Below are 23,124 nucleotides of genomic sequence, written 5' to 3' on the forward strand. Positions count from 1 at the left end.
GGGGGGGGTTTGGAGTTTGTGTAATAATCTCTTGTTATAATGCTTTTATAAATGGGTGCAGGAGTTTAGTTTGGGCTTGTAAACTTGTCTCCACGTCCTTTATAATGCAGAGATGGTAACTGAAGGCCAGTGCTTCTGAAAGACTGTTGTTCTTTTTTTGAAAAAAATGTGCCGGAGCTTCACTGCTAGAGCGGGGGGCTCGACTTGTCGGCCGTACAGCATCGTAGCTTGACACCGGTGTTCTACCGAATTTTGTACCCCTCGCCGGAGGTGGGCGTCTGGGAGCGCGGCGACTGCAGCATAATTAAAACATGGCCGACTCGGAGGAATTTAGACTTAAACGTTTAAAGGTAAGATAGCGACAACGTGAATGGAGAACATAACCTCGCTTTAGCAGCAGTCGGACGCGAACTGGACCGACCCAGTTGCACGTTTTGGGTCGCAGTTGTCCGCTTCCGGTCGACAGCTGCTCCTTTAAGCTAGCATAGTTAGCTTTGGTAGCTTGCTTCACGCCGCCACGGCTGGCTCGTTTAACATCTCCTCGTTTCATTAAAAAAAACAGGGAAAAAAAAGCAAAAACACGCACAAACCAGAATGCATTGCTTGCTTATGTATATACACCTGAAAATCTGTTATAAACGCAACAATTCAACTTTTTTTGTTGCAGCTAGCTGCGGCTTCCACGAGCATCGCTAACTGCTGGGAACAATAAAATTAGCTGATTTTGTTCTAGTTTTGTGTGGGGGTGGGTCTTTTTTTCCGCATTTATCTTCCGTAAAACACCCAGCACACGCGTCGTTTAAATCTCAGATTTATTTTTGTTTGTTTGCCTAATATTTACCAGGTTAAAAAATAAGCAGACGCAGGGTGACAAATAGCTTAATTGTACATCGAGTTTTAATGGGACGCGTCTTAAACATAATTGTAGGAACCAGACGAGGCCCGGATCCATTTAAAACTAACACGATTCAGAAAGCCTGGGTGCCCTCAGAGCAATCAGCAAACCCCTAAGCTTTCAGTTGTTTGCATAAACAAGGTGTTTGAGCTTACATTATTTGAATACAGATGAGAAATTAACCTCTAAAACAAAAGCTTACATCTGAACATGTTCTGACTGGCAACTTAAGGTGCAAAATATGGAATCAAAACCTAAAAAAGGGTTATCCTGAGCTATATCAAATGCTGCAGTTTGGAAGAGTTCAGTCCAGGGGTTTTCCCCATGCAAAGGCAAAATGCGGTCTCTTCGGCTCATCCAGTAGGCGAAGGAACACACATAGTAGCTGGCATTCAGTCACAGATTTTTCCTTTAAATTGTCTAATTTAATAAGGACTCATAATGGTGTGAGAGAATTACGGTGCAGATTTTGTGTTTTTATGATCTGATAGCACGTAAATGACACAACTTTGCATCCTAAAACAGATTTCTAGCTCATCTTTCTCTCCTGTCCAGCACGAGGAGCAGATGTCACGGATGTTTGATGAAGTGATGGGGCTGGGCGACTTCGCCGACTCCTCCAGGGGCTCCGTCGCCTCCTCTAAGAGCGGCGGTCAGACCGAAGCAAAGGGACTCGACGAAACCTCGGGGCAGAAACTGACAGAAGAAGACAGCAGCTGCAGCAGGCGAGAGGAGAAGATGGACGAGGGGATGGGAGAGACGAGCTTTCCTCACCTCGCCGCCTCATCTTCTGACCAGCTCTCCTCCTCGTTCAATATAGAGAGAGGAGGTGGCGAGGCAGCATTTGACGACGCCCTGGATGGACTTCCGTCGTACGGACCCGAGGAGGAGGACGATGAAGACTGGCACTTTGCGCTGCCGATGGGCTCCCTGGAGGACGTCAACTTGGGGAAAACGAACCCAAAAGCGAGCCAGTTTGGACCTGAGAATAGTGCGTCCCGGGTCAGTCGCTCTGCTCCCAAACCTGGAGACTTAGAGGAGGAGCAGCAGGAGAGAGAAGGGAGCAGGGAGTCCGCCAACACCTCCCACTCCTCACAGGACAACACACCGGACAACAGCAGAGGTAGAACTGCGTGGATCATTTAAAGTTCACACTTTTGTATCTTCAGCAGTGAAACCGACCGAGTTAGTCATTTTTGTGGTGTTGTTTACACTTTTTGTGTTCATTTTCAGGGTTGAGGCTGTCTGAGTTGTTTTTAGTGATCACTTTAAACAGATTTTTTAGGGACATGCTTCTAATAAAGGGTTGGGAGTAATCACAAACTCATAAATGTGAACATTTTGTAAGGAAATACTTTAATCACTACCCTTTGTTTTAGGGCCAAAAGGACGCTTGAAATTTAGGAGTAGGGATAACATGAGGAAATGGGATTTAAAAATTAATTTATTAACTCGTAATTTTTTATTTTTGGCCTTCTAGACTCACTGTTTCCAACTTTTCTGCTTTATGGATCCATGGCTTGTATGTTTGATGAACACTTGACAGAAATAAAGTTTCTGATGAAAGAAAAGCAGGATAATTTTGGATGTTGGTGGTAAAAAGTTCAGTTTTTACAATATTTGGGTCATGTACTCCAATTTGTCTCCATCAGCCTTATTATAGTTAGTTAGTTGTGTGTGAGCAGAAAGAGCTCATTGTAGCTGAAATAACTTCTCTTCTCACCAAATCAGACGTCCTGAACCAGACAGAGGAGGCTGAAGACAGCCAGCAGGGCAAGGTGAGGCTCTGAACAGACTGAAAGGTAATCGCTTCTGGCCTTCGCCGGGTGTTCACACAGATGCTTTGTTTCAGACGTCCGAAGCTGCTCCGGTGGAGGAAAGCGATCCCCCGGCGTGTCCCGCTGTGAACATCAAAGATGAGCCGATTGACGAGGGCTACGACGCGGCGTTGCTGCCTCAGAGCTCTGTCAGGCAGATTAAAGAGGAGCTGGAGCAGGTTGGTGTGAGGAGAGGAAGGGTTTGTTTTAAATGGTACACCTCATGAAAGACCCGTGATTGGTTCCAGCTGAAGCTGCTCGCACTGCGCCGTTATCGTCATACTGGAGTTTCCAGTTTTATACCGACCTGTTGGATAATTCTGATCAGCATTTCTGATACAACTCTAAAAAAGAAAGAGAAAGAATCCAATTTTAGGCTGTTTGCATTGCAGAGAAAAGTGCCTCAGCTGCTTAAAGCTGTCAAAATTTTTTCTTCCACATTGATTCTTCGGGGGTTAACGTAGCCTAAACTCAGCAGGGGTTTTTGTAGAAAACAGCAAAAATTCCCTAAACAATCATCTCGCTGGAATATCTCGGCACTTATTTCATCCAATCTCAGCTTTAACGCTCCGTACCACTCGGGTTCCTCCCCCCAAAACGACCCTCGTCCTCGCAGCTTTCAGTCGCCGTTTCATTTAGGAAGAAGAAGAAGAGCGTCACCTTGTCATATCCCGTGTTGTTTGGACTCTTTGTCTCTGTTTTCCTTGTATTTATTTCTGTCATTGTTTAGGTTCTCTCCTAGTTTCATCGGTCCGCCCCTTTCCCAGCTGCGAGTCATTTCCTCATCAAGCTCCTCTCGTTCCCTTCCCCAGCTGCAGTCGGTTACCTGTAATCAGCTCCTTTCTCATCTGAGTATATTCAGCTCCCCGCTCTCATTGTCCTCATCTGTTGAGTTCTGTCGGTCTCCCATGATCGTCTCCCTGTTCCTTGTTCCTTGTTCCTCTGTAAGTCTTCGCCTCCAGCTTCTTAATTAAATATCATTTTTTTTGCATCAATCTGGCTGCCTCCCCTTGCCTTGTGCGTTACGACACACCTCGTCTCTTGTCTCTGATTCCACCGTTCTCCCTCCGACTCCGTTCACATCCGGGGATTATTTCATCGTCTCCGTATCCGTCGCGCGCCGAGACGCAAACTCGTTAACGTTCGAATGTAAACAATTTGTTTTGTTGGCAACAAACGATTAAAGTTAAGTAGGATTTTTGTAATGAGGGATGTGCATTTAATGGTTATTTTTATCACAGATGACACATATACAATAAAATTAACATCCAAAACATTGAAAAGTCATGTTTTTTGGCAGTTATTATGGCTTTAAGTTGAAGACATGACTGTTATTTAGTTTTCCTTATGATTTAATGTTTGATTTCTTTTGTTTTTTTCCTTCAGGAGGAGCTGAGAATCAGCTCCGTCTTCTCCGTAGGAGGAGGAAACCCCTTCACGTCTCCAGCCAGTGAGTTTCCGCTCATCTTTCTCTGGATTAAATGCTTCAGTTTGTTGTACAGGAGGAAAAGTGGATTAAAGAAAGAAAGAAGCTAATTTTACCGAATTATTTCTGTGAAATTAAAGTGCCAGCTGCCATCCCGGCTCCAACGCCGACGGCCTTTTTTATCCCGGGCCGGGGAGCGCTCCTGCAGGCCATGGCGCCCCTTTCTGTCAGACCGCCACTTCCAGTCCCAACGTCGATACCCACCCTGACAGCGATACCACAACTACGACCTCCGCCACCCCCTGTTCCTGGCAGCGTTCGCTGCAGCGGCTGCTTAAAAGTAATCAGCGTTCTATCACGTTTCTTTAGATTTATCATCTTTACAGCTGGTATTTCTGCGTTGTGTGTTTATAGATTTATAAATAAACACAAATTACTTTAATCTGAAGACGGCTGACACCAAACTGAGCTCAGACTAGCACTCAGAAAACTGACAGAAATGTGGAGTTTTGTTTCCAAATGTTTTCTGTTGTAGATTTTAATAATTCACCTTTTTGGGCCAGTTTCATAAAAACACCAAACTACAGATACAAAAGACGAGGCAGACGGTTAATTCACTGTTCAGCTTCTCCACCTGCCGGCTCCATAAACTGAGTTTTTTGTGGTTAACATTTAAAAACTGTAGCCTGTTGAACTCGTTTTGAACAATTATTGCTGCTGAAATTTCTCTATTTTGGCTTCTGATAATGAATCATTTAATGACAAAGGTTTCAAGAACGACAATAGGTCGTATTTCTTTATTGGAATATAATAGACACAATCCAAGTCCTAATAATTACTGTCTGAAGTCAAAAATAATTTTTAATAAGGAATTTTTGGTGCAGCGTTTAAAATTCCCAATTTTTACAGTACAGTGAATCCAGCATGATTTGAGCCTGAAGTTATTTGGCGATACAGAAGCAGAGGCTGGACTTTTTATCTATTTGAAGCTCAAAAAGTTGCATTTTTTTTCTTCTATTTTCAAGCCTATGAGGACCAAAGAAGTGATGGGATTGCGTATTTTGAGTTTCTGACTCAAGTTTTTGCTCTTAATCACAGAACAGTGTAATGTTTTTTCAGTATGTTCATTTTAAATGTACCCTTTGGGGTGTGGATAATGCTTGATGTCGTTTTTGATGCGTTCTAGGTTCTGCTGAAAGGTCAGACAGCATTCCAGAGAAAAGGGTCGACGCAGCTCTTCTGCTCCACGGTCTGCCTGACGGGACACCTTCCCGCCGTCAGCAAGGCCCGAGCCTGCTTCCAGTGCAACAGGTACGCCTCCTTTTACTGAAATGGTTTAGGTACGATACTAAGTTTAAACTAGGACAAATGGCTCAAACATTTAAACAATGGGAAATAAAAGGAAACTTTTTGGGGGAATGTAGAGAGGAAACGACATTTGTATCTAAAAAAGAAATGAGGAAACAGAACTGATGATTAACATGCCAAATCAAAGCTCGTGGTTTTATCGGTTGTGATTCATTTTAACGTTCCTCTACTTCCAGGGAGATCCTTCAGCCCAGAGACATGATCACAATCCCGGCCGACAACAACACGTTCATGCACTTCTGCGGCCAGTTCTGTCTGTCTGTGTTCAGACACAAGAGGAAACAAGTGGAGAAGGTTCCCGACAAACTGGCCGATAAACGGCTGGAGAGGAAACCCGAGAAGCCGCCTGAAAAACCGGTGGAGCATCAGCCCGAAAAACTCTTCTGCAGCGTCTGCAAGGCCACCAACAAGGTAGGTTAAAGGGATAGTTTGGAGAAATGGTTTAATTCCGACTGGATTGATGAGCTGGCCTGTCTTTTTTTTCTGCCTTGTGTTTTATTTCTACAGCAGATCGAACACGAGGTCACCCATCAGGGAAAGCTGTACAGGCTCTGCAGCGATACTTGTTTTCTAAGGTGGCGTAAGATGCGCCAGCTGGCCATGAACTGCTGCGAAGGCTGCGGACTCTACTGTAACAGCAGCTCAACTTCCTGTCAGACGCTCACGGTCGAAAAATCTCAGCTCTACTTCTGCAGCCCCACCTGCGTCGGCACCTATAAACAGGTACGGGACGAGAATTATGACATTTAAACAACACTAAGGTAAGTTTTAGTGTGGTAGTAGCTAAGATATTAGATATTTGAGTCGTGGTTGGCCTGAGAACCTTTCCAATCAGACCACATTTTGTCCTGATTTCTGGTGAAACTCATTTAGCACTTTTTAATTGGATACAAAATATGCAAAACTCCATTTGTGCAGTCCTGCAGGAAGTCGACAGAGTGCGCGAACTGTCACAAGATCCTGATGGTGTCGTCCACCATCATGGAGCGAGACCAGAAGGGCAAAGTTCAGCTGTACTGTTCGTCTGAATGCGTGGAGCAGACCCGACCGCCCCGACACAGCCTCACTGGTACGACAGGATAAAGTGTTCAAACTGAAGGTTCGGGCCCACGTCTCACATCCTGAAGGTGGTTCAGTTCAATGTTTCCTGTTTTCGTAGGTACTCCGTTCCCTTGCTCCTTGTGCAAAGTTTCAGCCGTTCCTCAGTATCATCTGGCCATGGTGGACGGCACCATAAGAAACTTCTGCTCCTACACCTGCGTGTCCACATTCAGGGTCCGTCACGTTTCAAATAATCCAGTTAAATTATCTGAATATTTGATTTTAAATCCTTTTTTGTTTCTTCCTGGTCTTGCAGAAGTCTGACTACACCTCTCAGCTCGAGCTGACCAACGGAAACTCCTCTCTCAGGGACCCTTCCAAGAAAGACGTTCCAAAGCCGGGACCCTCAGCCGGAACCAGCTCAGTCCCTCCGGTTCCTCAGGACTTCCCGTCTTCAGTCCCATACCCGGGTCACCATCCCAGTCATACCTCAGTGCCCCCACTAGTGCCTCCCTCTTCGGCCACGTCCTCCCCAACCACCCCGGCACAAGCCCAGGCCCGATCGCCCCCAGACCAGCCCCAGAAACCTTCGGAGGACGGGCTCGGCGACGCCCCTTCGGTGACCTGCCATCAGTGCAGCAAACAGTTCAACACCAAGCCGCTGCTGTTAAGTCATCAGGTAAATCAAAAATCGACGTCAGGCGTCGAAACGTTGCTGTGTCTGTCCGTCGTCGCTCTGATCTGTAATTCTTTTAATCCACAGGGTCGCATCACCGTGTTCTGCAGCAAACCGTGTTCTGTTCAGTACAGGACCCAGAAAAACATCCTGGCTGTGTGCGAGACCTGCAAGCAGGAGAAGGTGCTTTTAGAAACGGTCAACTACAACCAGCAGGACCTGTTCTTCTGCAGCGAAAGTAGGTTTAAACTGGACAAGTTTCATTTTCTGTGAAAGAGCTGAATGACGGAGCCGAAACTACATTTTTAAAGCTTGTTTTCTTCCAACAGTGTGCCTTTTGGAAAGATAAACTAATACAGTGGTTTTATTTGCTCCAGACTGTAAGCTGCTCTTTAAACAAGACCGCTCCTGCCGTCTGTGCACGTACTGTGCAGGCTTCGGCCAGAAGATGGTACTCAGCCACTACGGAGGCAAGACGGAGGAGTTCTGCAAACCCCACTGCATGTCGCAGTTCACTGTGCTCTACTACGGGGTAACCAGAAGGATTTCACGCCGCACTGAGTTACATTTCACACAGATGAATGAGCATATTTATTAGCATTTCAAAAAACAAATGGTGGGCGTGGCTTATCAGAGTAATACTACTAGTTCACAAGACCAATTTACACATTTATATTTGTAATTTGGACCATGTGTGTTCTAAAATAGTGAAGAGAGGTCTTTTAAACAGAAACAACATAAATAAAAATTTGTAAAGGACTGAACATACAACCTTGAGGAGCACCTTACTGTATCTGCTTATGTCTCAGGGCTGTTATTAATAACATAATAAGGAAAGTTAGAGTCGTTGCTACCAATTGTCTTTTTTTTCCTGTCTGGTACAGATGGGTCGGTGCAACAGCTGCAGGAAGCAGGGCTACATGAGCGAGAAGCTGCAGTGTTTGGGTTCAGTGCGTAACTTCTGCGACATGCCCTGCCTGCTGCAGTACTGCTACGTGAATTTCGAGACGAGCCAACACGCGAGCAGCAACGGCACCGGGACCCCACAGACCCCCTGCGGTAAACGCTCACTGTTGAAGTTTAGCATGATAATTCCACAAAGCCGGGCTGGAGTTTGACGTTGGTTCACTCTTCGTCCAGCTCCGACGCAGCCCCACCACTCGTCGAAGATGAATCCCGTCATCGCCGACGTCGTTTCTTTAGCCAATGGTTCTGCTGCTCAGCCCAGCGTCTCGGCAGACACCGCTCTGACCGGTTAGTCCCGTTAGCGTCCCGTTAGCTCTGGGTTCAGAAAAGTGTTTTCAAAAAAGGCTCGCTTCTTGCCATCTTACCTGTACAGCTAAAATGAATTCAGTCAGCTGTGATTGTCATGTTCTTTTCAGTTTATGATGCATTTCTCACATGTTTTTATTCTTTTCTTTTTTTTTAGGAGCTCTTCCAACTTCAAACGTAGACGGCAAGAATCTTGATCATGTATGTTTCTGTACCTGTTTGACCCCCATTTTTATACTGTCCTAATCCTGTTTGTATATGGTAGATCCTTACAAATATTCCTTTTAAGCTGTCTTTAAATGAGGGTGCTTTATTACGATTCAGTTAAAAAAAACAATGGAGATCAGTGGGATTTTAGCCAAACACACGAGAAAATTCAGCCCTTTTTTTGGATGTAACATTATAAATCAGACGGACTTCACTATAGAAACATCATTCAATGTTTAAACGGGTCGCAGAAAGTTGGACTTTACACATCTGGAGATCTTTTACGATTTATACACAACTGCAGTTTAAGATTTATGATTTTTGGAGATTTTTCCCTCAAATGTTCAGCTAACAGATGACGTATCACACCAACTTATGAGCTCCTTTTATTTCCACAAATGTTTTGCTAAAAATTATCCATCAAAACGTAGGGATTTTTGTCTTCTGTCACCCGGTGTGTGTCTCACGGCTGTAGGACTTAGTTTTCTTTCAGATTCCCTCAGAATAACACAACGGTTCCAGTTAAATTTTCTCTTTAAAGCAGCACCTTTACCTTGTCGTAATTCCCACATAAAACGCTGCAGAAACACAAAAATTCACACGGGTGACCGGCGGCACGTTCCAACGCTCACGGTTCAAGAATCTGCAGGATACGACTTATCGTTTCCCCCCGGCTGCTGTTTATCTGAGACGAGTCCGTTCCTGTCTGCCTCTCTTTAAAGTTTGCTGTCAGGGAGTGAGAGACAGTGAGAAGTTACTATGGTGACCCTAATGAGCCAATGGCAGCAGCTTTAACGTTTCTGTTATTTCTCGCTTCTATGGTTTTTATAAAACATTAAAATGTAGATTTTTTTTTTGTTGTTGATTTTGGGATATTTGGTCAGCTGCTGCTTCGCCCTTCATGTCTTCAGACGTTTTCTAGTTTTATTACACAAATATCACCTTTTCTTTTATTATTTGTGTTCTTTGGAGCAGCCGGTCTTTAAAAGAAGAAATCATCTGTTTTCAGTGCTGAGATTTTACCCATCAGAGCATAAATAATAAAATCAGCCTCGGTCAGAAAGAAGCGTCTCCTGGCCGTTCACAGCTCAAAATGGTTCTCCGTGAAACATTTCCTCTGAAGTAAAGTCATATTTTTGTTTGGATATTTACGTATTTGTGTCTCTTTGGCCAGGCCAGCACTCAGACCGATGCCATGCGTGTTCCCGCGCCCCGCCACCGTCAGATGAAGAACAAGTCCGTTCTGTGCCGACCCTTCACCGCGGACCAGGAAGTCATGTGCCAGCTGCCCTCGCCTTCCTCCGAATCAGAAGGTAGCTGCTTGGATCGCTCGGTTTGAGTGTAAACAGGGTCTTTGTTTTGTCTTTACTGCCACAACTTTTAATGCTTATTAGCCGATTTGAGCTCTAAAAACATTGAGGCTGTCGCTCAGCTTAAATTCTTTTTTTCTGTGGCACAAACGAGGTGAGACAACGCCGCCCCTTTCAGACGAAATCCTACCTGCTGACTGAGACAATTCCTGAATTCTGGGAGTTTTTCCAAAACCTTTGCAGCAACAGTCTTGACTTGAATGAAGATCTGCGGTCCCGTAAAGAAACAAATATGTGGTTATTTCTGCTTCAGATCATCTGTTCAGAGGAATCTAAAATAATTAGCCCAAACAAACACATCAATGATTCACTACTGCTCTGTTACTGCCTTTTTGTTAGCCTAATGTGTATTTATTGGCAGAAAACAAACATTGTGACGACATTGTGGTAGTCCTAAAAACATCATTAATGTCAGAAGTATAAGGTCGACTGTCTAAACGTAGAAAAGTGATTTTAATTTATCTGCTTCCATCACTGCTTTATTTTAACTCACCTCAGCGTCTTCACACACCGATTAAACATAAAATGTTTTAGTTTCTGCCAGGATGTTTATACAAAAAGCAGGAAACATTTAAGGGATAATTGTTTTCTGTAGTTATTAGCAGTCAGTATCTTACCTGCAGCAGCCAGCAGTCACTGTAAAAGACTCTCAGCTGCTGTAAAATTGACAATTTTATTCATTTTCATCCATCTTGAACCAAGTTGACTCTACACTACACTAACAATCATTTCCTGAACGTTTCATTAAAATCGTTTTGATGACAGGCACACGAACATGTTTTCCTGTTGGCGGCGGGTGATGATGAACGTCTGTCACGTGTAAAAGCAATGAGGACGAGGTGTAAACATAAATATTGACCTTAAAGCTAAAACTACAGGGAAAGTTTTGCGTTTTTGCTGCTTTAGATCGAGCAAATTTGCTCTGAGATCGCTCTGACCTAATTTTACTGCAGGTAAGATACTGACTCCTTAAATAAAAACAAAGAAAGTAGAACTATCCCTTTAATGACACATTCCGACAGGTTTCCTTCAGGAGTTTATCGCACATTGTTTGATTTTTATTTCTAATTTGTTGCTCACGATTAGTTGCTTTAAGGATTGCACCAGCTCTGCTAGATAGCTCCTCGCAGTCCGACCATCCACCCTCGTTTTCGCCGCGGTCGATGAAACCCCCGCCGTGTAGTGACCTGCCGGCACGCCTAACCGGGCGCCACTTCCTGGGCCGGAGGGAGAGCGACTCCAGCTGCCAGGTGTGCTCGCAACGCAAGAGGCGGCGGCTGGAAGAAGAGAGGACGGTCGGCGAGCCGAAGAGGAAGAAGGAAGAGGAGGAGGAGGAGGAGGAGAAGGGGGAGTCTGAAACGGACTGCGGGGTGACGAAGAGGCAGACGCCGTTTTACTGTAAGACGTGTTCGGAGGAGCCCAGCCTCTGTCCGGTGCCATGTTTCGAACTCTATCACACGCAGCTCGCCTACGAAGCGTCTCCTGGACAGGAAGCAGAAGGTGAGCCTCCTCAGTAGCAGAAAATCATTTTATTTAACTTTTTTTTAAAAAATAAAGTTCCCCCGACACGATTCGTTGGAAGTTTTACTGACTCCTTTTTAAGGGTCGAGTTTGTCACCCGGTTTTTCTCTCCACAGCTTCCTGATCCGCTGCCTTCCAGAAGACATGACGCCGGATTATAAAAACCAGGACGTTAAAATGTTTACGCTCAGCCCAACACTACCGTCTGTATTTCAGGCTCAGAAACCGCTGAAACGTTTGGGTTTGACATGAAAAGGTGAGACGACAGAGGGGTTTCCATCCGGATCGGATGCACAGCTTATTGACTAGAGATACAAGTGGAAGTTTCTGCTCATGACCGAGTAATTATTTGTCGATCCAACTCAAGATGGCTGCCACAACAAACATCAAATGGATGTATAACCCAGAGTCAGTTTTACAGATAATGAGCTAAAACCCGACGCTGCAACAGCTGAAGGTCGTTCAGTAAAAGCTGCTTGTTGTTGTCAAACTGAGGAAAAACCAAACCTTTTAGTCCACTTGCTTTCAAACAGTCTAACTTCTAAATCTGTTTTTGAATATTTTGGCTTTTAAAGTGACATCTTGATGCCTTCACAGGTGTTCACCCACTCTTTTGTTGTTGTGATCGAGGCAGACGTCTGCGAACCTAACTTAAAGCTCTGAAATGTATAATTCAGATGAGTCAGTTTGTGATTCTGGCAGCTTTGTTGCGGGGGCCAGATAAATAAAAATGGCCGTGTGTGGTCCTCAGGCTGCCTGTTGATTCGCCTGTTTGGGGATTTTTCTTCAAAGCTCCTGGTTGAAGCTGTGTGTCCGATCCAGATGTAAACACCTGGAGATAAAAGCCGCTCAACGCTGGTCTCCATCATCTTTCGACGCATCTGCAGCAAAAACAAAAGCAGTTCGTCTCGATGTTTCAGTAAGTTTAGAGTGGAATGAGTCGCGGTTTACCTACAGAAAAGCTTTAAACTCAACAAAATGTTTTTTTTTAATAACGTATTAGAGTGTGCAGTCATCTCTGCAGGAACAGATCTGCGTTCCTCGCTCTGTGATTGTACTGGGATACTTCAGGTGCTTCCTCACCTCTCGAAGCAAACCGTGATGTCTAATAAAAACATAATCTGGAGGATAAACGCGTCAGGTGGCATAAAGATGTCAACGAAGGCGACACAAGTCGTCCACCTGATGCTGAAACACTCGTACACGTCCTGCTTTCTGGTGCGTCTGCGTCCCCGTGCTGCACACAAACACGTTTCCAAACCGCTCTGTGACAGAAAATGTTTGCTTTGATGGAAACGTTCCAGTGTCAGGTTGGTGCTCTTTCATAGAAAAACTTTATAAAACACTAATTTGTTCAGTAAGTCAGAGCGTGGCTGTGACTCTCATCGTGTTCTCTATGTGTGCAGAACTTTGTGGAGGAAATGAACGCTGCAGAGTTAAAACGAGCACCTTTCAAACACCATCTGCACGGCGTCTTTATAACCTTTTATTTTCACCTGAAACCTGCAGAGTTTTGAACATCTAAGCTGCCCGAGTCACAGGAACACTTGTTCTCTGATTTAGGTTTTTTTTTTACAAACGTGCAGATTACAAGAAGGTCCTCGTGGATCAAGGTTCTCCAAGAGTTGATAAATCCAGTTTGTTGTTTAAACAACTCTAAAGTTTTTTGTTGTTTTTTTTTTTCTCTCTGTGCACAATTAATTTTCTGTATTTGTTTTTGTTTTCGTTGACTTCTTAATAAACTGCGTTTGAGAAAAAAATGAGTTTGAATGTTTATTTTTTTAAATAATCTGACTCTAAATGATCCATCACTGTTTCAGCACAGTCCTGCTTAGCTTTACTGTACTTTTAAGACATAAAAATAACTTTTCTGTAGGAACAAAACATTTTTTGAAGGTGACAGGATTGCTCAGGGAGGGGGAATAAAACTGAAAGTTTAAATCTGGAGAAATGGCGACATCTGCTGGCCAAAGGTTGCACCTACATGCCAGTGGTTAATGGAAAACTTTAGAAGGAATTTTTAAAAATTTTATAACTACGGCCTGGCTTTTCTTGAAGGCATGCCACTTTTAATGCCAGAGTTAATAAATGTATTATTAAACATTTTATTTGGTTGTTGAGGACAATCTCATGCAATCAGTTGCTGCCACCCCAAATTTTAGCTCAATATCTGTAAAACTTAACGAGTTATAGCCATTTCTGTGTGTCCTTAGGTTGGTTATCTGTGGCGGCCATCTTGAATTAAGATGTCTCCAAAAGTGCAAGAGTCGTAGACGGACACCCTGTGATCATTTCCTGAAAGTTTCATTAAAATCCATCCAAATAACAATATATTTTATTTAAAATCAGTTCTTGTGTGATACGTTAGAAGACGACTCTCAGCTACTACCACACCAAACTTTAGCTCCGTATCGGTAAAACTGAATTGAATTATAGCCATCTTTGTGTTAGCTAAGGTCGCTTAGCCGTGGCGGCCATCTTGAATTGTGTTGATCCAATTGTTAATGTTGTAGAGGAATGTCCAATGATCACTTTCTGGGAGTTTCATTAAAATCTGAGCAGAGGTTCATGAGATATTTTGCTAAAACGTTTCCCACCAGTCTTCTTGATTCAGTTACTTTAAATAAAAACAAGTTCAAAGGTGCTAACTTTAATTAGTTTATTATAAGATCAACAAAAAACCATTTAAATCATTCAGTCTTCAGTAAAATGTTCATTTCCTTTATTATTTATTGAAATATAAGCTTTAAATGTAATAATTTAACTCTAATTTCAGCCACAGCCAAGGAGGAAAAGGTGAAGATGGTTATGGTTCCGGTTCCGGTACCAGTTCCTGTCTTCATCCCAGTGCCCATGAACATGTACTCCCAGCACACGCCTGTTCCCATGGTGATACCCGTGCCCGTAAGTCCTGCCCCCGTCGCGCTCAACCTTGTTTCTAAACGTGTTGGAGTCGTCGTGTCGAGTCACTTCTGTTCTCCAGGTTCCGGTGCCGATGGTCGTGCCGCCGCCGCCTCCGAAAGACGTGAAGGACGAGGCGGTCCAGTTGGAGGCGCCTGCTGCCGAGGAAAAAAAACAGGAAGATAAATCTGTGTCTACAGAAGGTGAAAGCTTTGAAAATTCTCATTGTGTCTGTGATCCACTTCGGTGTGACATTAAATGTGTTCCTGCTGCAGATCTGAACGGTTCTGCCGAAGACCCAAAGCTTGAGCTCGCCCCTCCCTCAGCCTGTGAGGATGAGGAGGCTCGCGAAGCAGCCGACCTTCCTCAGGCTGGACATTCGGAGAGCACCGAGTCGGCCAATCCTCAGACTGAGCACCGACCCGAGACGAGTGAAACCGGAACCGATCCTCCCGCCAGCACCTCCGAGCAGCCGCCACCCTCCCCTCTGATGGACCTGGAGGCCGACTTCCCTCTTGGTGAGCAGAATCCAGCTTTCATTCGCGTGTTTGGTTCCGAGTAGACCGAGAAATCGAGAAGGACTCGACGGAACGCAAGAACACAGGAGAACCCTCTTTGTCTCTGCAGAGTCGTTGGATCCGAAGGCGGCTGTTCAGAAGCGAGGCATGAAGAGGCCCAGAGATCGTTCCTACAGCCGCAAACGGGTACGAGACGTTTCAGACTCACGTTCAGCCCACCTCCTTCATTTAGACAAATTCAAGATGGCTGCCAAGCACAGAAATGGCTCTGACTAAGAGCCGGGAGTCGTCCTCAGCTCATTCTCTGAGATCTGACAGATCTGACAGTGTTACATGAGATGAGCTGTTTGGGTCCTTGAACGCATCAAACCTGGGCGTGAAGCTGGACGGGGACCTTCAGCTTTTATCGTTTAACATTTAAAACGATCCATTTCTGTCACTTTGAGATCATAATCCGTCCTTTTATTCCGAACATCAGAGCACTTTATGTCGGACTGAACGGTCGTCGGCTCCAGCTGGTTCAGATTTCTGCCGGGAACCCGTCACCCTGGTTTTAGCGTCATCACCACGACTTTAAAGTTCTTTCATTTGTTGTTAATCGCCTAGACGCTCTCACCTCTTTAGTATCTGTCCGAGTCGCTCCGGCCGAACGTTCCCGTCACGTTCCCTCAGGTCTGAGGTTCTCAAATCGTCTCTTTGAGTTTTATCGTTTTAGCTGTTTTATTGCTTTGATGCTTTGTGTTTTATTTTACTTTATCGTTTTTATCTGCTGGCGTACAGCACGGTGTTGTTTTTAAGGAGCTTCACATCCGTCTCTTCTCGTTGTAGTTTGAGTTTGTAGCATGAGAGGCGGCGGGCGATATGCATTCCTTCAGGGCTGTTAGACCTTCATGTAAAATAAATAAACACACATATTGAGATAAAAGAAGTATTTTGTACAGCAGCATGAAAAATGGAGACCTAAAATGTGATCTAGACTAAATTGTTTGCACATTTTGAGCTGTTTCAGCTGAGTGTCTGCCCCCTGCAGGGTCGGAGGAGAACCATTTCCACCGACTGCAGAGTTCTAGGGCCTCCAGCCGCCACTGCCGCCTCCACCACCCCTGCCCCTGCCCCCAAACTGAACCACCTGTACGGGGTCAAAGCCTGGACCGCCTGGGTCCAGCAGTGCAGCAAACGGACGCGAGAATGTGAGCCGAAACCTGCTTCCTGCTTTGTTTTCTGTCCGCTGAGCATCAGCTGTGTGTGTTTACACTCTCTCTCCCCCTCCTCCTCTTCCTCCTCCTCCTCCCCCTCCCGCAGCTGGGCGGCTCGCCGTTAAAGAAGACATCCTTCAGTGCGACTCGGCCGAGCTGAGCGTCGCTCTGTCTCGCTTCGTCAGAGAAGTCCGGCGGCCCAACGGAGACGCCTACAGCCCCGACAGCATCTTCTACCTCTGCCTGGGGATCCAGGAGGTGCAGCGAGTCGTTCTGCGTCACGCCGACCTTCCTGCTCCTCGGAGTGTAACGACCCGGTCTCCTTCTTTTCTTTCCTCCAGTATCTGTTCGAGAAGGGCCGGATAGAAAACATCTTCACAGACGAGCTGTACAGTCAGTTCGCCGGCGAGATCAGCGGGATGCTTCGACTCTGGAAGCCCAAGCTGCTGCCGAGCGGTACCGTCACCCCACCTCCGTTTAGTTCTCCTTGAATCCGACGCGATTTCAAACGCTTCGGGTCTTTCTTCCCCCCCCCGCAGGCGGCGTGGTCCCCTCCCGGGTTGAGGAGTCCTACCTGTGGGAGTGCAAGCAGCTGGGCGCCTACTCGCCCATCGTGCTCCTCAACACTCTGCTCTTCTTCTGCACCAAGAACTTCCGCCTGACGACGCTGGAGCAGCACCGGCGCCTGACCTTCTCCAACTTGGCGTCCAGCTCCAAAGCCTGTAGCCGAGGCGGGAAGGTGGCCTGCCTTCACTACCAGAGAGGCTCCGAGCAGCCGGGTAGAAAACCGAAGCGTTTGTCTTTAATTTCTACAGATAAAGAAGCCGCTCTGAGACCTTCGGTGTTAATATTATTTATTTTAATATTCCCTTCAGAGCGGTTCAGGAAACGTCCGGCAGAAACCGGCGCCGACCTGGAGCTGATGGAGAACGGGTCCAACCCGCTGCAGTGTCCGGTCCGGCTCTACGAGTTCTACCTCTCCAGATGGTAAGACTCCTCCCACAAACAAACAAAACAAACAAACAAAGAGACAATAAAAGTATCTTCTCTTTTTCTGTCCAACAGCCCAGAATCTGCAAAGAAACGAACCAACGGGTTCTACCTCCAACCTGAGAGGAACGTCCACACCAACAGGTCAGAGGTCAGAGGTCAGAGGTCGATTCCGGAGCAAAAGACAGAAATCATTTTAGTGTCTCTGGAGTCATGTGGGAGGCTTAAAAAGTTAGAAATATATGATATTTGATGCCTCCTGACTTTGTTCTGCTATTTTTAAAAATAATTCAAGACAAAATATTTTACATTTTGCTAAATTAATAATCCTAACCTGAATATAAGATTCTTTGAAGATGTTCAGCTTAAAATTTAAGATTTTAAACTAAAATCCAGCTTGTTTAAATGGTTTTATTCTGATTTGATAAGAGATGATTTACTAAAGCTTCAAACTGCAGGGCATCTTTTTTATTTTATATTTAAAATTAAACAAATCATCAAATCCAATAACATTTACAAAATTATTATTTGCTGCTCTTTTTGTGTTGTTGTTTTTTTGTTTTTCAGTTCGTTTTCTCGGCTCTCAGGAAAAATAAAGTAATCCTTGTGTTTTGTATTTAATTTAACCGAGCAGGACGGCTTTTATTCACAGCTGCTTCGCGGCGAAAGGCAAAGGAAAGCGGCAAAAAAATAAGATGAAATAAACCAAAAATGGGCTGTAAAACACTGAGTTGTCCAGAAATTAAATGTAATTAAATGATTATTGTTGCAGGAGATGAAACTGTGAGAAATAAGGCAGATTGTTGAGGCTGTTTGTGAACTTCAACAAGCATTTGAAACCATTTAGGAGGGTAAATGTTGGGCTTTTATTGTGAATTAGCACTGTTTCTGTCACAGAAATGTAAGTTTTCATGAAAAAGTTACGTTTCTTTACTTATAAGAACTCTGAACTGACTTAAAAATGTTAAATAAAAGAATGTCGTCGCTCAGAAGCTGCAGGAGCGTCGTGTTTGTGCGTGGACTCAGACGAGAAGGTGATGTTTTATTGTTTCTGGTCCCCACAGCCCCCACTGGTACGCCTGCCAGCCGCTGGACGCCGCCACCCTGCAGAGCATGCTCACACGCATCCTGGCGGTCAGGGAGGTGCAGCAGGAAGCCGGGCGGCGCCGGGGCTCGGCCGCAGCTGCAGCTGACACCGACGAGTGACGACGGCCGTCTGAACGGGACTCTCTGTAGCCAGAAACGGACGCGAGGCTGCCGCTGTGTTCAGATCCTCCAGGAGGCGTCGTCTCGCCACGGAACGCACAAAAAAATCCACCGGATTTTCCTTCAGATACGCCTCTGTCACCGTGGAGTCTTCTCCAAAACAGCAGGAAGGAAAAAACGGATCATTTTCTTTGTTTCTGTTCTGCTCTGGGGTTAAATCAGCGTCAGAAAAAAGACTTTTAACATCGAGACAAACAAAATCTGTTTAAAAGCAGAAAGTTCATCGTAAAGAAAGATTTAGATCCTGATGTTTTGGAGAAAACTGATGAAATGTCGTCTTTCTTTCTTTCAGCACCTTCTCTGCAGAGTTTAGTGACTTTTTTTTTTGGTTTATTTTTTAATCTTAATGTTTTTCCCCGGATGGAAGCAGATTTCCTGAACAGTCGTGACTTTGAGTTCAGCTTGTTTCACGGAAACTCTCAGTGCCTCAGATTTCATGTTTTTATTTTATATTTTTTAAATCTCCACTACAGTCTGTTTATTTCCTGCTTTCTCTTCGTTTGTGTTTGTTTTTATTTTTCATTTTGAGGCATTTGGGAGAATCTTTTCCAGCAGCAGACGCAAGAAAAGTTTTTATTACCCCCTAAAATGTTTCGTATTCCAGCAGAGGGTGTGTAAACTCTGTTTTAATGTCACTTTTTAATTGCTTCCGTATGAATTACTCTTATCTGATGATTGTTCTGCAAAAAAAGGCCCAAAATAAAACAATTAGTGTCGCTATTAGGTGTTTAAAAATAAAAAAGGAAAGTGGGACGGACCTGCAGCGTCACCTGAGGACTGTAATCGTTTTAAAACATTAAAGTGTAAAAATCTTGGTTTTCAGCCTCTAAGATCATTTTTCTGCACGTTAGTTAGAAATATTATCTTAAATAAATCTGTTTGGTGTTGGGTTTTTGTAATGTGTGGCCCGCAGGTTTTGTTCAGTTTAATCTGTAAATGAAGATGCGACAGGAAGTTTTATCTAAGATTTAAATATTTAAACGTTTCCTTTTGCAGAGTCTGATAAATCCACAGATTAATAATTTACTGCAGAGCTGACGAAAGGTTGGACTTCAGGGTTAAATCCTGCAGGATTATTAAAGTCACATAAAGAAGTTTAAAAACAGAACAGAGCCGGTCCGAATGAAAGTGTCAAAAAGCTTTATTGAACTCTAAATGAAGCAGAGCAGTGAACGCCTCGTCCCTCGGCCCAAAAACAACCTTCAACTGATCGATCACAAACATCTGAAAGCTTGAAAAATAAAAACATGAAAGCAGATAATCTGACTGAAGCTGCTCTGTGAGGCAGTTCTACATTCAGAGAAGTCAGTTTATTTCTTTCTACAGCTGCTCTGATCCACGAGGTCAACAGACGTGTTGCTGCGAAGTTTAAAGTGACAAAAGATTTTAAATATCTGAAAACTAGTGTTAAATAGCTGCTCAACTCTAAAAGACAGAGTTAATGTTGGATTAATTAGGTTTTCCCTACATGGAGTCAGGTTAATGAAAGACAGGAACTTTACAGTTTGATAAAGAAACATGTCTTTGTCTTATTTTAAGATAAAAATATAGTTTTGTTTTTTATACTTAAATCTCTGTAATATAATCAAAAACAGGTCAAATGTCTGATTGCCCAGCAGCTGATTTTATTAAATTCAGTTTTTTGTGTGTCAAAAACAAACTAAAAGTTGAACATTTGTCAGTTTTATGTAGTTAGAGTTTAGGAGGCCCAATGTAAACAGAAACAAACAGGAAGCAAACATTTGAACATTTTAAATTCAAGAAACAAGAGAATCTTTGAGCCGTGGCTAAGGCTGAACAATAACTTAACGGTTTTGTTATTTTCTGATAAAATTGAAACGATTTAATTATTTCTGTTGAGCTTTAACAAACTAAGCAGAGGGACCACGGTGGGAGTTTAGGCCACGTCCTCCTCGCCTTCCTCCTCGAACTCCCCCTCTTCCTCGGCGGTGGCGTCCTGGTACTGCTGGTACTCGGACACCAGGTCATTCATGTTGCTCTCTGCCTCAGTGAACTCCATCTCATCCATGCCTTCGCCGGTGTACCTGTCGTCACAGAGACAGCGCCGTCAGGACGGACCGAAACCAGAACACACACTTCCTGCTCAGGGTTTCACTCACCAGTGGAGGAAGGCTTTGCGGCGGAACATGGCGGTGAACTGCTCTGAGATGCGTTTGAACAGCTCCTGGATGGCCGTGCTGTTGCCGATAAAAGTGGCGGCCATCTTGAGACCACGTGGAGGGATGTCACAGACGGCGGTCTTCACGTTGTTGGGGATCCACTCCACAAAGTAGCTGCTGTTCTTGTTCTGCACATTCAGCATCTGCTCGTCCACTTCTTTCATGGACATGCGTCCTCTGAAGATGGCAGCGACCGTTAGATACCGCCCGTGGCGCGGGTCACAGGCCGCCATCATGTTTTTGGCATCAAACATCTGCATGGTGAGCTCAGGGACTGTTAGAGCCCTGAAAAAAAGACATTTAGGTTTAAAGTCGAACAAAAACAAGTTGTGGTGCACAGTTGGTGTAAGAACAGAACTGTACCTGTACTGCTGGCTGCCGCGGCTCGTCAGGGGGGCAAAGCCCGGCATGAAGAAGTGCAGTCTGGGGAAGGGCACCATGTTGACAGCCAGTTTCCTCAGATCGGCGTTCAGCTGGCCAGGGAAGCGCAGGCAGGTGGTCACCCCGCTCATGGTGGCTGAGACGAGGTGGTTGAGGTCACCATAGGTGGGTGTGGTGAGTTTCAGTGTACGGAAGCAGATGTCATACAGGGCCTCATTATCAATGCAGTAGGTCTCATCGGTGTTCTCGACCAGCTGGTGGACAGAGAGTGTGGCGTTGTAGGGCTCTACCACCGTGTCTGACACCTGGAAGAGGAGGCGGAGCCAAGAGGAGAACAATGGAACAGGGTTAAAGCATGAAGGAAGTGGGAAGATGGCCAAACCTTAATCTGAACACATTTGAATGAGCTGTATGGACCTTAGGTGAGGGCACAACGCTGAAAGTGTTCATGATGCGGTCTGGATACTCCTCTCGGATCTTGCTGATAAGGAGCGTGCCCATGCCAGAGCCCGTGCCTCCTCCCAGAGAGTGTGTGAGCTGGAAGCCCTGCAGGCAGTCGCAGCTTTCTGCCTCTTTTCTCACCACATCCAGAACAGAGTCCACCAGCTCAGCTCCTTCAGTGTAGTGGCCTTTAGCCCAGTTATTACCGGCACCACTCTGGCCTGTGAGAAATAAAAATAGAGATATTGTTCACAGCTGTGTTGTCAGAACCCCTTTTTACACCTTCAGAACCAAGCAGGATATACTGACATCAAGCAGTGCACAAAGAACAGCGTTTTACAGACAGTATGGCATTTAAATGTGTAACTCCAACACTTTCTAAAATAAAAATACTCACCAAAGACAAAGTTGTCAGGTCTGAACACCTGACCGAAAGGACCAGACCTCACAGAGTCCATCGTGCCGGGCTCCAAGTCCACCAGAACCGCACGAGGGACATATTTACCACCTGGAAAAGAAAAAAAACATTAAAGAAAATCAAAGCAAAAGCACTATTAACCTTGACTTTGTGCTTTGCAAAGACACTGCGTGCGCTTTAAACTTACAAGATGCATTCAAATGTGCATGCAAATGTGAGTTTTGAATGTTTCTAATCTGACACAGGTCAGTAATGTGATGTTTAATGTAATCTACCAACTTTAACTTTAATTTTTACTAATGCTTATATTGCATTTTGTCGCTGAAACACACCTAGCCCTTATATATAAGGATTATAACCCAACATTTTTAAGGTTTGGCCTGTAATAAGCCAATTAAATGTAAGCATTAAAGCTCTGTAGCTACGGTAGCAGTTTTGTTAGCTTGTGGTATCATGGAAACTGATCCATAGTAACCATTGAGTTAAGGCCCCTTGCTGGATACACACACACCTAACGGGGTTGCCGTTGAGGTATTGCGTTACCTCTGGGCTCACAAATGATCCAATCTAACCGTGTGGCTGTGAGTGCTGAGCAGAGCTAAGTTAAACCTGTAGCCTCGTTGTAATACACGTTGATCCGCTCCAGCTGCAGGTCGCTGTCCCCGTGGTAGGTCCCGGTCGGGTCGATGCCATGTTCGTCGCTGATCACCTCCCAGAACTACAATTAAAAAAAAAAACAACAAGAAGGGGAGGAAAAAAATTAATAACCGTCAAAAATAAGTAAAAACAAAAAAGGCGGGTTGACTCGCTTAACCGCGCAAACCGAAACCAACGGCTAACCGTTAGCTTTTTAATGCTAAGCAAGCTAACGATAAGTTTAGCAGCGCGCGCGCAAACTGAATTCAACTTTTATATCGAATTACGGCCACACTTTCACATTCAGATTTTTTTTCCTAACCTTCGCTCCGATTTGATTGCCGCACTGGCCAGCCTGCAGATGAACAATTTCTCTCATTTTTGGTCGGGAGTGTTAAAAGAAAAAAACAAACAAACAACCGAACGTCTAGTCAGAAAGAGAAAAGTCGAAGTCACGCTCTCTTCGGCAAGCACTTCCAGCAACTGAATGACCGAAGCGAGGCGGTCTTGGACGTTCTTAACGGTTCGCGACTGACGCACGCAATTGGACAGACTACCTGTCAGTCAAATCAACGCGAGCGTCTGATTGGTGCCGTTGGATTTT

The 23,124-nt window shown here is 44.7% G+C and overlaps 3 protein-coding genes across 10 annotated transcripts in view; 1 reads left to right on the plus strand and 2 right to left on the minus strand.

Annotated features, from left to right (window-relative positions):
* The window catches only part of adprs (ADP-ribosylserine hydrolase), a 7,191-nt gene extending 4,468 nt beyond the window's left edge, over positions 1–2,723 (minus strand). The window contains exon 1 of the mRNA XM_017426102.2: positions 2,619–2,723. The gene's annotated coding sequence lies outside the window, so the exon portion shown is untranslated. The remainder of the gene's footprint in view (positions 1–2,618) is intronic.
* The window catches only part of LOC108241759 (zinc finger MYM-type protein 4), a 19,432-nt gene extending 150 nt beyond the window's left edge, over positions 1–19,282 (plus strand). The window contains exons 1-29 of one of the 8 annotated variants that reach the window (XM_025008014.2): positions 36–350; positions 1,421–2,018; positions 2,627–2,673; positions 2,748–2,891; positions 4,099–4,162; positions 4,279–4,478; positions 5,325–5,449; positions 5,683–5,917; positions 6,017–6,229; positions 6,425–6,575; positions 6,666–6,781; positions 6,864–7,226; positions 7,311–7,461; positions 7,601–7,755; positions 8,108–8,282; positions 8,364–8,477; positions 8,653–8,696; positions 9,877–10,015; positions 14,370–14,497; positions 14,577–14,697; positions 14,770–15,012; positions 15,122–15,198; positions 16,043–16,202; positions 16,315–16,466; positions 16,550–16,664; positions 16,748–16,987; positions 17,084–17,195; positions 17,274–17,356; positions 18,263–19,282. In XM_025008014.2, coding sequence (XP_024863782.1) covers positions 312–350; positions 1,421–2,018; positions 2,627–2,673; positions 2,748–2,891; positions 4,099–4,162; positions 4,279–4,478; positions 5,325–5,449; positions 5,683–5,917; positions 6,017–6,229; positions 6,425–6,575; positions 6,666–6,781; positions 6,864–7,226; positions 7,311–7,461; positions 7,601–7,755; positions 8,108–8,282; positions 8,364–8,477; positions 8,653–8,696; positions 9,877–10,015; positions 14,370–14,497; positions 14,577–14,697; positions 14,770–15,012; positions 15,122–15,198; positions 16,043–16,202; positions 16,315–16,466; positions 16,550–16,664; positions 16,748–16,987; positions 17,084–17,195; positions 17,274–17,356; positions 18,263–18,621 — 4,863 coding nt within the window. In that variant the 5' untranslated portion in view covers positions 36–311 and the 3' untranslated portion in view covers positions 18,622–19,282. Of the gene's footprint in view, positions 1–35; positions 351–1,420; positions 2,019–2,626; positions 2,674–2,747; positions 2,898–3,577; positions 3,657–4,098; positions 4,163–4,278; positions 4,479–5,324; positions 5,450–5,682; positions 5,918–6,013; positions 6,230–6,424; positions 6,576–6,665; positions 6,782–6,863; positions 7,227–7,310; positions 7,462–7,600; positions 7,756–8,107; positions 8,283–8,363; positions 8,478–8,652; positions 8,697–9,876; positions 10,016–14,369; positions 14,498–14,576; positions 14,698–14,769; positions 15,013–15,121; positions 15,199–16,042; positions 16,203–16,314; positions 16,467–16,549; positions 16,665–16,747; positions 16,988–17,083; positions 17,196–17,273; positions 17,357–18,262 lie in introns of those variants that run through there. The other 7 variants (XM_025008013.2, XM_025008015.2, XM_037977840.1 and 4 more) reach the window with 7 other exon arrangements.
* A 305-nt stretch (positions 19,283–19,587) lies between these two features.
* LOC108241762 (tubulin beta-4B chain) lies at positions 19,588–23,022 on the minus strand. The gene is made up of 7 exons (XM_017426154.3): positions 22,843–23,022; positions 22,494–22,602; positions 21,864–21,974; positions 21,443–21,687; positions 21,008–21,330; positions 20,585–20,929; positions 19,588–20,509 (listed from the first exon to the last, which is right to left on the minus strand). Exons 1-7 carry the CDS (start codon positions 22,897–22,899, stop codon positions 20,362–20,364), a joined length of 1,338 nt encoding a protein of 445 aa, XP_017281643.1. The 5' UTR covers positions 22,900–23,022; the 3' UTR covers positions 19,588–20,361.
* Positions 23,023–23,124: the final 102 nt, after the last annotated feature.

This window comes from Kryptolebias marmoratus, linkage group LG10 (genome assembly GCF_001649575.2).
Source record: "Kryptolebias marmoratus isolate JLee-2015 linkage group LG10, ASM164957v2, whole genome shotgun sequence".
NCBI classification, from domain to species: Eukaryota; Metazoa; Chordata; class Actinopteri; order Cyprinodontiformes; family Rivulidae; genus Kryptolebias; species Kryptolebias marmoratus.